The sequence below is a fragment of the Microcebus murinus genome, chromosome 13 (assembly GCF_040939455.1).
Source record: "Microcebus murinus isolate Inina chromosome 13, M.murinus_Inina_mat1.0, whole genome shotgun sequence".
In the NCBI taxonomy this organism is placed as follows: domain Eukaryota; kingdom Metazoa; phylum Chordata; class Mammalia; order Primates; family Cheirogaleidae; genus Microcebus; species Microcebus murinus.
The window spans coordinates 18,369,676-18,383,150 of NC_134116.1; the positions used below are offsets into that span (position 1 = coordinate 18,369,676).

The 13,475-nt window shown below is 49.3% G+C and overlaps 1 protein-coding gene across 2 annotated transcripts in view; it reads left to right on the plus strand.

Annotated features, from left to right (window-relative positions):
• The window catches only part of STK24 (serine/threonine kinase 24), a 109,608-nt gene that overhangs the window by 33,797 nt on the left and 62,336 nt on the right, over positions 1-13,475 (plus strand). The window contains exon 1 of one of the 2 annotated variants that reach the window (XM_020290264.2): positions 10,752-11,855. The exons of the other annotated variant lie outside the window; for it this stretch is intronic. Within the exon in view, the coding sequence (XP_020145853.2) occupies positions 11,778-11,855 (78 nt within the window). The 5' untranslated portion in view covers positions 10,752-11,777. Of the gene's footprint in view, positions 1-10,751; positions 11,856-13,475 lie in introns of those variants that run through there. 2 annotated transcript variants of the gene reach the window in all.

The window sequence follows — 13,475 nt, forward strand, 5'->3', positions numbered from 1 at the left end:
AATTTTACTCTTTCTGCTGATTATAGTGTCCTAGTGTGATAAACAAGGGCAAGTTTTGCCAGTTGGGTGCTCTGTCATCAGGCGTCCTGCGACGCGTATGGTAGCTCACAAGCATTTTCTAGTCCAGGGGATGACCCGTGGCTCTCAAACTCTGCTTCCCAGCTGCAGGGGATCTTGTGCAGGATCTGCACCAAGTTGTCTCGGCTCTGTCACGAGGATCCCTTTCTCATGGGGTGGTTGTGAGGTCTAGAAAGCAATGTTTGTGGAAACTGCCCAGCACAGTGCCCGCACAGGGGAGGAGCCTCGGAAATGGGAGCTGCTGCCGTCAGTGCTTATTATTGTACATTGGGTATGTCCAGAATGTTTCCCATGGCTTTGGTTGTCTGCGTTTTGGTTTTAATAAAGGAGGTGCCAGGGTTCATTTTCCAGTGAACTATACAATTTATTTGGAATGCATTGTGTATTTTTTTTTATCAAGTGCTTGCCCAGCAAAACTGCCCTGATTTTGGTGTCTGGGCCCACTTGTCATCTCAGAGAAACCCCAGGCCTCATCTTTCAGCCAGGGAGCCTTTCATTGAAGGAAAGTGCACCCAGCAACCGCTGGGAGAGCCTGGGGGGAGGGGCTGACGTTCCCTTGTGGGGACTTTCAGGGTGCTGTGGCTTTGCGACCATGGGTAGTCGGAGCCCCAGACCCTTGGCCCTTTGGCTTCCTCTGCTATCAAGCCTCGTGTTATCAAGGGGGATGCGGGTGAAATGACGCGCATTGGGAGTGTTTGGCACTGGGGAGGCTGTCGATAGGCTCGTAGAGCCCAAGAGCCTTTTGTTCAAGCTGTGCTGAGAAGGAGCATGACACCAGGAGGTTCAGGCAGAGGGTCACAGCCTGACTTGCTCTGGTGCACGCCACCGCTGTGTCCACGCAGAACCACACAGGCGTCTGAGCAGTGTTCTCTCTAAGGTTGCCTCCCCTGAGCTCCGACCTCACAGAGCTTCAGACAGTGGCCTCCTAAGGTGACAAAACAGATGGTGAGGTGTGTGTATATGTCGGACACTGAAGCCAGAAGCAATAGATTTACCTACACGGTACAGTAATTTTTCTCATTTTTAATGTTTTTTAAAAGTTGAATTTACATTTTTCTTTCTTTCTTTTTTTTTTTTTGAGTCTCACTCTGTTGCCCTGGCTAGAGTGCCATGGTGTCAGCCTAGCTCACAGCAGCCTCAAACTCCTGGGCTAAAGCAATCCTTCTGCCTCAGACTCCCGAGTAGCTGGGACTACAGGCATGCGCCACCATGCCCGGCTAATTTTATCTATGTATTTTTAGTTGGCCAATTTTTTTCTATTTTTTTAGTAGAGACGGGGTCTCGCTCTTGCTCCGGCTGGTTTCGAACTCCTGACCTTGAGCAATCCGCCTGCCTCAGCCTCCCAGAGTGCTAGGATTACAGGCGTGAGCCACCGCTCCTGCCTACATTTTTCTTTGTTTTTCTTTTTTTTTGGAGACAGAGTCTCACTCTGTTGCCCTGGATAGAGCTGTGGCATCAGCCTACCTCACAGCAACCTCAAACTCATGGGCTCAAGTGATCCTCCTGCCTCAGCCTCCCGAGTAGCTGGGACTACAGGCATGCCCCACCATGCCCGGATAATTTTTTCTATATATTTTTAGTTGGCCAATTAATTTCTTTATATTTATAGTAGAGACAGGGTCTCGCTCTTGCTCAGACTGGTTTCAAACTCCTGACTTTGAGCGATCCTCCTGCCTTCGGCCTCCCAAAGTGCTAGGATTACAGGCGTGAGCCACTGCGCCTGGCCATACATTTTTCTTATTAGCTAGAGCAGTTTCTGTCTTAAACATCCATGTAAAGACAGTCGATGCAGGTACTAAAATTCCTCTAAATATTAAGGAACAGAATTTTAGGAAAACTCTTGCTTGGATATGTAGGCCGAGACCTTGAAATTCATAGGATTTTAATACCTCTTTCCCCCAATTTTCTTTTTGTCAAATACTGTAGAATATTCAGATTTTCTTCTAGATTATGTGATTGATGTAGGGTTGAAATAAAGTATATGCTATCAGGGAAGTGAGTTTAAGTCAGATTGTGGACATTTGTAATATCTTAAGAGAGCTCAGGTAGATAAACTGAATAGGTGTCACTTAGAAAAGTGAGTTTTGTCGGTTCATAGGCTAGGAAGAACTTTTCTTGTAGTGATTAGTAGATTTATTGTAATGTAGAGAAAAGCATATTTCTGCATAAGCCTGTGATTTAGGCCTTAAATTAAAAAAAAATCTTTGTCAATTAACTAGGAATAAGACTTTTCTTCAAAAGAATATTTGAGGACAAGAAAAACCTGTCAGTTCTTTGAGCTTCTTGGAGCCATTTGCTTAAAGATATTTATTGGGTATGTAAAGGTTTGTAATTTAGAGACCTTAGATTAACCAACTAGTTCAGACACAGAAATATCCTTTTGAGCTAGACATGAGAATAAGTGTGGAATGAGTATGTACTGGGGATGGGATGGGGTGTGATTATGCAGTGGGTAGGGGGTGAGTATGTACTGGTTATGGGGTGAGCATGCAGTGGGGATGGGATGGGTATGCACTGGGGATGGGGCGATTATGCAGTGGGTATGGGATGGATATTCACTGGGTATGGGATGGGTATGCACTGGGTATGGGATGGGTATGCACTAGGGATGGGGTGTGATTATGCAGTGGGTATGGGATGGATATGCACTGGGTATAGGTAGGTATGCACTGGGGATGGGGTATGATTATGCAGTGGGTATGGGATGGGTATGGGTATAGGTAGGTATGCACTGGGGATGGGGTATCATTATGCAGTGGGTATGGGATGCACTGGGGATGGGATGATTATGCAGTGGGTATGGGATGGGTATTCACTGGGTATAGGTGGGTATGCACTGGGGATGGGGTATCATTATGCAGTGGGTATGGGATGGATATGCAGTGGGTATGGGATGGGTATGCACTGGGGACAGGGTGTGATTATGCAGTGGGTATGGGATGGGTATGCACTGGGTATAGGTGGGTATGCACTGGGTAGGGGGTGAGTACGTACTGGATAATGGGGTATGTAGTGGGTATGGGATGGATATGCACTGGTATGGGGTGGGTATGCACTGGGTACTGGGTGGGTATGGGGTGGGTATGCGGTGGGTATGCACTGGGTACTGGGTGGGTATGTACTGGGTATGGGATAAGTATGCACTTTGTCATTTACTAGGTCACTGAAATGAGTGGGTGAGATGGTGGGGAGGGGTTGCTCATGCTTCATGGAGAAGAGAGGTTGGAGATGAAAAGATTGGAAAGGTGAGATGCCAGGAGATACCCTCCCCTTCATTAATGTGATACCTTCCCAGGTGGAGAAAAGTAGGTGAGCATGAACCAGGAAAAAGAGTTTTCTAGCAATTACTATTGGCACTGCAACTTCCTGCAGAGCTAGGGACAATCTCCTAGGCTAGACTGGTGGTTTTGACCTTGGCTGCATGTTGGAATCTTCTGGGGGCTTTAATACTAATGCTGAGGTCCCTTCCCCAACCATTCTGGTTTAATTGGCTGGGGCATCAAGCTGTTTAAAGGCTGCCCGTATGCAGCCAGGTTAAGGAGCCCCAATCACACGCAGCAGGGAGGATCTGCCTGGTGAGGTCACTGACTCTCAGGATTGCAGAGCACATAGTTCCCACAAATGCCTTTCTTCTGCCACGGTGTCCTGCAACTGTGTAGGTTCAGCTAACTTCTAAAAGAGGCAGAGGCCATCTTGGAGATGGCAGCACCTTTGAGTGGTTGGTGGTTATGTCCATCCAAGACCCCATTAATACCATCTGTGCCTTTGAAGGGTGATGGCTGACTGAGGAGGGAAAACAGTGGTGCAAGTTGTGTTCCTTTGCTTCAAGAGGGGGTCGGTGGAGGTGGCTGCAGTTTGGGTGGGGGAGGGGCCTAGAGGGGACTGTGTGGGGAGACATTTCAAAAAATCATGGCACAGTTTGGATGTAGGGGTGAGAGGAGTTGGGGTACAGAGATCTCCAGCTTTGGAAATTGTTGGTGGTAACAATTTGCGATGAAACACAATAGAAAGAGGAGTGTGGGGCAGGAGAGACTGCAGATAATGGAGGAGTGGCTGGGTAAGGTCAGCACAGGTCTGTCGGTGGTAGGGCTAGACCAGGCCAGCACATGGGCCAGGTTGGCTGAATCAGTGGTGACTAGCTGGGGTGAGGGTTGAGGGAATCTGGGCTGGAGTTTAGCTCCAGGAGGAGAGAATTTGAGATTCATTAGAGATGCTTGCTACGTTCAAAAGGCAGGAGATCCAGTAGAAGAGGAAGGTTAAAAGAAAAAAAAAAAAAAAAAGGCAGGAGAGGCTGTGCCTACCACTCACCCTCGCTGGCCCAGACCCAGCTGTAAACTCTAGTGTTCTGTCTGTTGCTGTTTTAAGTAAGGTGGTGTGCTAAGTACCAGGTATTAAAACACATCAACTTTAGACAGTTTCTTTTGTTTTCATGGAAAAAACAAGACACAAACTTAGCTTCAACCAGAGTAGTCTGGCTTGACTATGCAAGTAGTATGCTTGAGGCTAAGTAATTTTGAAAGTTGATTAGTAATGCCACATGCATTTTTCATTGTCAGAAATGATCAAAAGAAAATGGTAATAGCTATTTAGGTTTAAAAATATAAAATACTTATGTCATCATAGAGCTATTTTAATGAATTCTTTCAAGGGCTTATGAAATATAAAGTATTATAGAATACTTTTATAAATTATTGTGGAATAGTACAGCTTCTGAACCTTGCAGGAAGGCAAAGCTTTGAAATTTCTCTATAAATCTTAAGTGGCTAACAGGATACTTCACACTTTGATTTTCTCCTCAAAGGAATCAGAGTCCTGAAGGCCGATAAAGTTGCTGGTTTTGCCCTCCCGCTAGACTGGGCTGAGAGGACCAGGTTTTGCCTTTTTATTAGACGAGAAGGAACATGAAAATGCCCACTTTTTGCCTTTCTCAGAGAGCACAGAATCAGTACGTAAAACAGAGAAAACATCTCAAACTATCTTTCTTGTTTATTGAGGTTTAGTCACATTGCAAGGTAGTGTAGCAGTGACATTGGCAGGGCGAACTGATAAATCATTGATGTTTTGCCTGAATGTGTGAAGAGAATCAGGACTGTGAAAGTCCCTGATCTGTCCTGTGCTGACCCTGGCTCATTGGAGCCAAAGGAACGTTGTGGGCTGACCCACACACCCATGCAGATGAGGGTTCAGAGTGGGCAGTGACAGCAGAATGTCCTGCCTGGTGGGAGCCGTTTCTGTGTCTAGCTTCATGGCTCCCTGATCATTATTGGTTCAAGGAGTTGTGGCTGGGATCGCTGTCACCTCAGAGCACTTTCCTTTTGCTTTTGCCATTAAGTGAGTTCTGGAGAAGCACAGGTGGTGAGGTGGGAGGAGGGGGCCACTGTGGCAACAGGAGGGGGCAGGCATTCAGGTAAAGCGGGTGGCTCTGGCCTTCCCCTTTCTCAGAGGAATTTTTGATAGCTTGCCTTTGACCCCCTCCCATCTTGTGGTGGGCTTTTGGTCCTACTCGTGTTGCCAGAAGGTTATGGCAGCATCAGGCTGTCTCACTTTCTTCATGACTGAACCGGTCACTTGTCCTCTGCTTCAGGGGTCCTCAAACTGAAAGACCCCTCTCTCAGGTCTGCCTGCAGTATCTGTGCCCCCTAGTCTTTCACAGGGCGGGGGTACACGTGGACTTGGGTCCAGAGAGGAGTGGGCGAGGGGGCGGTTGATCGACTGTGGGAGAGTTGCTCAGGTGTTGGCACAACCTTTGTGCTTAGGGTGTGCTTGACACTGACCTGCCTTTGGGGTCATTCCTTTGTCCCCACAATGGCCTTCAGAGCCTCTTACCAGCATGCCGCCATGCCCCTGTGTGGCCCATGGCATCCCCACCACTCTTCTTGCAGGGTGTGGTCTTGGCCCCATCGTGCACATGCTCGCCGCCTCTGGGTTTTGTGGGTGAAGCGGAGGGGAGAGGGAGGGCCAGACTTTGGAGACATAAGGGTGGAAAGCTGGAGAGCTTAATGGGGTCAAAGACCAGTGGCTGGAGTGCTGAAGAAGTGAGAGCATAGATGGTATGGTGGGGCTAAATAGGTTTTCAAAATAGGTCAGTTCTTTTTTCTTTTTTCTCTGGGTAAGTGCTTTACATGAATGGTCTCAGTGACTTCAGATGACAAAGCTAAGAGGAAAGTACTTCTCTCTATCCCAGTTTACAGATGGGAAAACTGAGCAGGAGAGTCTTGGTTGCAGGGCTGCCAGAGGGTGGAGGAGGCGAGCAGGCGTCTGCCTCCTACACGTGTTATTTCCCGTAAGTCCATGTCATTAGAAACGTTTGTAAAGGCTGTGGAACAATCATCAGATTTCATTTATCCTGGCTTCTGCTGTTTAATTAGGCTGCTTTTAGTTTTAAATTCTGTTTTGAGTTTTAAGATGCTGTGGTTGTGTGCCTCTCCCGGGGCAGGGTGAACGAGTGTCATCTCCTGGCGAGCCTTGGGCATTGTGCTCGGAAAGGACTGTGGATCGGGTCCTGGAATTTGCCGATCAACTTCTGGACACATACCCAGGGGCGACGCCGTGGACCATATTATTCAGAGGCAGGGGACCACATCCACAGACTCATTTTCATTAGATGTTTGCAGAATGGAAATTGGCCTGTTGTACTGCCCCGTGTAAAGCTAACTTGCTAACACACGGCAGGAAAGCACACCATTCCTGCCGTGTGTGTGCTCAGATCCACTGAGAAGAGACAATCACTTTAAATCCGTAACAACTGGGAAATGGAGATTTGTTTAGTAATTTCCATCAGCATCCTTTTAGAATTTATTACCATTTTGTCTAGATGTGGACGTATCACTTTTCACAGTGAATGGTCAGCCTTTCAGAACTGTTTGAAAAATTAGAGGGTCATTCGTGTGTGCCTAAAGTAGTAGTCAGGATTAAGAAGGGTATGTATAGGCAACATAAATTTTACATGAGAATTTGGCCACTCAAGATTTTTCTTCAAGTCTAGTTTCTTAGTATCTGAATTGAGTTTAGATGGCTTTTTCCTTAGGGGTTCTTAATGGGCACAGATGCATGTTTGAGAGCTCATGGCCCGTCCTCTCCAGAGTTAGGTGGCTTTGCGTCCAGTGCTGCAGACCAGTGGCCATTGGTGACCTGTCCTTATTATACTGTGTGGTGGCATAACAGGTACTTGTGCTCTACACATCTTTGCTGATTTCCAGTAGCCCTGGGCTTCTAGGAGATCCCAGGCTTTTGGGTAACTGGTTGCACAGAAAGAGGATTCTTTCATGTGATACTCAGTGAGAAATTTCTGTAAAATTCATGATTCCAGTTTCACCTGGGGCACTTTCCCCTTGGATTTTTCAGCTCTTCCTATGATCCTGGAGCCCAGGTGGGTGTTTCCATGGGTATATTGAGGGAGTGGCTTAGGAGTATTTTCAGAGCCCAGACTTGTGCCTGGGCTTTTTGATTTGGGGAAATGCATCGTTTGTTTATTTTGATCAGTTATTAAAGATCCTGACCTTAATATTATTGAGTTAATATAATACATGCCTTGGTTTTCCTAAATCTTGTAGGTAAATAAATAAGACAAAGTATAAGGATGGCTCAGAATTTAGCTGACTGTAACTTAAAGAGACAGATGATCTGGTGGTGTCATGATGAGAAGGGTGTTGAAAAAGAAAAGAAAGCCACCAGAAGTCGGAAAATCAAGTATCATTTCCCTAAAGTTTTTATTTAACCCGAGGTACCCCCAAATGGGAAGTTGGGCTGTTTCTAAAAACGGTGTTGAAGGTTTTGAGGGAGTCAGAAAGTTGTGAGTAGAGAATCAGTATTCGAGTGCCTTCTGTTGGCAGGCACTACAGGGGATGTGCCCGACACCTCGACTGGTGGGTGCTAGTTCCTCACTCTCAGTAGCATTTAATCTAGATAGATGGCGTTATTTATTACTGCTATCTCTTTGTCCCCTGAGCCCTTCCCTCAGAGCTGGAAGCCAAAGGTGTGTGGGTGTGAAGCTACTTTAGGGGGGCCCTGGCCAGTGAGCACAGGAGTGGTGGTCATACCCCCCCTCTGTTGCCACTCCTTGGGGTGATCCCACTGCACTGTGGGAATGGGCATCTAGTTGGTTTTTTGAGTGCTGGGTCTGGGGCCTGAGGTGCGGGCTGCTGAGTGCAGGTGACACCTAACGCCGATCCCACCCCCAGTGTTGTTGCTGTAGGGGAGTTGACTTCTTGGAGGGGAATGTTGGGGGCGGGTGACATCCATGTGTCCCGACCCCCCCCCCCCCCAGCTTCAGAAAAGGCTGAGCCCCTGAGCATGCTGACTTGTGCCTGGTCCTTGACTGCAGGCTCAGCCTTCTTGCAGTGGAGGTGGATGGGTGGGGGAGGAGCTGGCAGGCCTTTCTAGTCTGAGGCCATGACCGTGCTTAGTGCAGCATAAACCTTTCTAGAAAGGTTGGCAAAATGACACTTTTCTGCTAAGGAGATCTACTTTCCTCAGAGAACACATTCTGGCAGCTGAATCTTGAGGTTCTTGTTTGAAATAGGTCATCTTTGGCGTTGAGTTTCTTCTGGCCATGGGATGATACTGTATGGCAATGAATTTATGCAAGAATTGCCGAAGGGCGAGGCTGCCTGCACCGGGAGCCCTGCTTTCTGCTTTGTTTTCGCCCTGGTGTCCTATCTTAGCAGATGGCTCCCCTCTTGCCAAGGGCAGTTTTTGGCCAGGTTTACCTGCTGACCCAGAAGTTCTTCCTCTGAAAGACACAGGACACTAGAGCAGATGCAAGATAAGCAAGGACCACTCAGTGGACAGGTGGCAGACTCCTGGAAAGGTCTTTTGGGAAGATAGTAGAAGAAAGAGTGGAAACAGCTGTTTTCCAAGCCACCTGAGCCCAGGCAAAAGGAAAACAGGCAATTTATTAAAATACAGCATTCGCCTCCAGGGGATAGAACATCTACTCCGACCCCAGTGGACACTTCTCTCCTCCAGTGATCTGTATTGAATTCTATTATCCATTGTTGTGCAAGAAATCACTCCGGTACTTGGTGACCTGAAACAAGAATGATTTAATATTTCTCACAGTTCTTGGGGGTGACTGAGGGGTTTTCCTGCGCATCTGGCTGAAGCTCATTCATGTGGTTGTGGTTAGCTGGAGAGTGGCTGGGGCTGGGCTCAGCAGGGACGGCTAGGGCAGCTGGGCCTCTCCCTCTGGGTCTGGCATTCGGCCGGGGAGTTTAGCTAAGCGTGTCTTGGTTCTTCTCCATGTGGCCTCTCTAGCAGGCCTCTTCTTGTGCTGATGGAGGCGTTCCAAGAGGGCAGGGTGAAAGCTGCAGGGCCCCTTAAGGCTTAACGTTGGAAATGGTACCCTGTCACGGGAAATCGCAAGGCGAGCCCAGATTCAAGGTGTGGGGAAATAGGCTCTGCCTGTTGATGGGAGCAGTGGGCAAAGTCACATGGGTATGGAGACACGGGATTGGTTACTTACTAGAGCCATTGTCATGACAGTCTACCAGCTTGCCTTCCAGTCCTGCGGCTTCACACACGTGCAAGGCACACTCCTCCCTCCCGTCTCCCTCGGCCCTCCTGGCACAGCATCAGACGCAGAGTCTGAGTCCCCTGCCTGCCCTGGGGCGGATGGATGGCGACGGGCTGCCAGCTCCCTGGCTGTGGCTTCTCTCAATTCAGGGAGCATCATCTCAACAAACAGTGGCACACAGGGAGAGGGTGACTGCAACATGCGATATAAATTCCTATTCGAGGAGGGGGACACGAGGCACCCGGCTGTGGGTGGTCCATAGCAGTTCAGACGTCGAGCCGGGCACACGCTGTCAGGGCCTTTGTTGGGGCAGCACCAGGTTCTGGCATCAGTTTTTGTGTCAGTTGTCTGTTGAGTAACCAGCCAAAACCAGTGGCTAAGACAGCGGACTCTATTCCTTGCAATTCTGTGGATTGACTGCGTAGTTCTGCTGGGCTTTTCTGGGCTCTCTGCAGTCAGCTAGTGGCCTAGTAGAGGCTGGATGGCCTGAGGCGACCTCAACTGGGCTCCGGGAAGTGGCTTGATGCGCCTCTCTAACCACACGGTCTTTCGTTCCTGGTCTTTCCTGCCTCGTGGTTCCACGGTTCTGAGAAGTGAGCTCCGTGGGCCCTCTCGGGGCCTCAGCTTAGCGGCCGGCAGCAGCCATCTGCCACATCGTAATGGTCGAAGTAGAACAAGGCCAGCGCGCAGACTCGAGGCCCGGGCAGCCGACGCTGCCTCTTGCTGGGAGGAGTGCCAGGGCCACACTCACAGGGGTGTGGACCCAAAGAGCCAGGATTCATCGGTGGTTATTTTTGTAACAATCTCCCACATGGTTCTCAACAACATTATAAGGGTTTGGATACATTCTTGTCAGGTCTTTTAAAATTAATTCTCAAAAAGGAAATGCCACTGTTTTCTTAGTATGGGTGAGGTAGTTAATGGGGGGTGGGGGTTGATCTGTTGACCTGATCCGTGCTTTGGTGCCTGGCCCCTGTCCCTGTTCTCCTCAGCAGTGACTCTTCAGGTGTGGTCCTTGGACCAGTCTTGGGCCCACACCAGACTGACTAAATCAGAAACTTGGGGTGGGGCCGGGTAACCCGAGGTCTCTACCAAGCCTTCCAGGAGGTTTGAGTGCCGCTGCTCCTGGGAGCTAGTGGTAGTCAACTGTCTTCTGGAAATCAGGCTCTTCCTGCTTCTAGGGTCTCATGTCTCTGAGCTCAGAGACATGAGACCCTTTGCAGAGCTCAGAGACATGAGCCTTTGCAGAGTCTGACCTGGACTCTGCTTGTGCCGGGTGAGCCTGGGGCTTTCTTATCACTCAGGATGTTTAGTGACCATGCCACTCGTGTGCCCAGGCACACGTCCCTGGACTGCCTCAGCCTACAGTCTAGCAAAGGAGACAGTGCAGGACAGATGGAGATTATGGGAGGACAGTCCAGTTCAGCCAGAGAAGTGACGAATTCCGTGTGTATATGTTGAGCTTTGGGTGTCTGGGTAGAAAGAGGAGACACCTAGCAAGTAACCATCCTTGGAGTTCAAACTCAAAAGGCAGGGCTGGAGCTAGTTTGAAAGTAGTCACATATGCGATCCCTTAAAACTGTTTTCCTAAAGGTGATTCATCACCGGAATCAGTTGGGGTATCGTAAAATTGTGGATTATTTCCCCCACCCTACCTTATGTGACTGTGAGAGTGTCCCCTGTGATCTGGCCAGGTGTGGGACACAGGGCCCCAAAGCCTGAAACCGGCTGGCACCCCTGGGGCGAAGGACTAGGGACGGAACCGTGGGGGGATGCCCTGGAGTAAGGGCTGGCCAAGGTGTGGTCTGTGTGTGAAGATTCTCAGGAGCTAGGGGACTCTGGAAGAAGACAGTGGAGAGCGGGCTGCAGATGCCAAGGGACTGGAAAGTTAGGAGGAGGAGGCGTGGTTGGCGATGCACGCACGCACGTCACTGCGGCACTGGCGACCGGAGCCAGAGCGGAGCAGGGCTGCAGCCCTGGGGACGGGACTGGGCAGGTCCAGATGACTTTCAGGGAACTTGGGAGCAAGGAGAGAGTGTGAGAGACGGTCAGGCGGGCTGCTGCTGCTGTTTGTTTTAAATGGGAGGAACCTGAGCCAGTCGCCAAGGGCAGAAAGCCAGCAGGAGGGGGGATGAAGAGGGAGCGGGAAGGGGGTTACTGATGAAGCCATATCCTGGAGGAGAGGATGGATTCCAAAGCCCCACTTTTGGGACTGGCCTTGAAGAGAAGGAGGGCCACCCCGTCTCGTCCTGGAGGGAAAGAGGTAAGGGGAAGGGCATGGAAACAGCCGAGGATGGAGTACATCGCATTATTCTTGAAAAAGGAAATCTTTTCTTCCCTGAAAGCCTTGACTCCTGGCAGTCGGTGTGGGAGAGCAGGGTGGAGACGCAGGTCAGGGCGTGTGCAGGTTGAGTCAGACACGAGGCTCCCACTCAGGATTCTTTGGCATTCTTTGGGGACATTCCCCAAAATGACTTTGAAGGGTGCTCCACTGGGGCACTTCACAAGTTTGAAAATGGTAAGAGGATATTGTAGGGCTACTCACCAGCTTTAAAAACAGTCCTCACTTAAGCAAATTATCCTGGGCTCTGACTGCTGGTCATTGACTATCTTGGTAAACCCCCGGTCTTGGACTGCATTTTTTAAAGCATGGAGGCTCGCTGACTGTGTCTTAAAAGACATTTGAAACAGTTCCATGACAGAAAGTAGTTCAGCAGCTGCTCAGAAAAAAAAAGAAATTAAATGCATCTCTATTAATCACCCAGCCTGATATGTTTAGTGCAGTGCTTCAAGTGGAAATGAAGTTGAATAGTTAGTTTCATTTTTAAAAAGTAGTCGTTTGTTTAGCCTTTTATGAGCCAGGGGAGAATCGTGGCTATAAGTATAGACCTTGTAATCCCCGGGCGTGGTGACCCCAGGACACGTTATGTACATAACGTCCAGCACACAGACCTTATTTTGTTTGTTTTTACTAAGATGGTTGGGGGGTCTTGTGAACTTCTTCCTTGTTCCATGTGCAGTCTTGAAAATGGGGCAGGGGCTCTGCCTCTGTGTGTGAAGGAAGTCACCTGTGACTGCTGGTTCCTGTGTCCCTGCCAGGTGCCACTTCCACGGTGGACACGCTGTAGCACAGCAAGGCCTCTGAATTAGACATGGGCCGACTGGCTTTCAGTAGTTCCCTTGGGAAGCAGTGGCTTGGGACACACGTGTCTCACCTGGGAAGCAAGTATCTCACCTGGGAAGCTGGCCGGCTCCTGATGCTCCCTGCCCTGTGGGCGCCGCTTCCTGCCGAGTCTCTTATTCTTCCTTCTCCTTGTCCTCTTTCTTTACCTTCCTTTCATTCTTCCTCCTCCTTGCCCCCTAGTGTTCCTTTTCCCTAGGATTTCAGCTTCTTTGAAGGATTGGTAGACCTTTGAGGGTTGGCCCGGCATCCTCTCCCTCATCTGTCCTGTTTCTGCGGGAGGATGTATGTAGTGTTGGTGGCTTTCAGAGTCCCCTCGAACTCGGTGGGGTTCCAGGCTAGTGCTTGTTGTGGGGCACTGCTGGCACTTTGCCGGGCAGTGACTTGTGGTGAGATGTGCAGCCCCCCCCAGCTTGGCTTGCTAAGTGTCATTGTTGTCCTTAATTTCTGTGATAAACAGCCCCTGGGGAGGACAGGTTACTGCCCCTGTTAGGAGTTCAGCTGTTCACACATGTCTGGACAGCATAGCTGTTGGGATGGGAGCTTGAGTTCCGACAGCTGCACTGCTTGGAGATGAATACTCTGTATTGTATGCATTTGCAACAATCAGGTGGGTCGTTAAGAGCTGTGTTAGAAACTATTTCAAGGGTACAGCATTTACATAAGAGAATACAAGTTGCTTTTTGTTTTCTGGGATCTGGT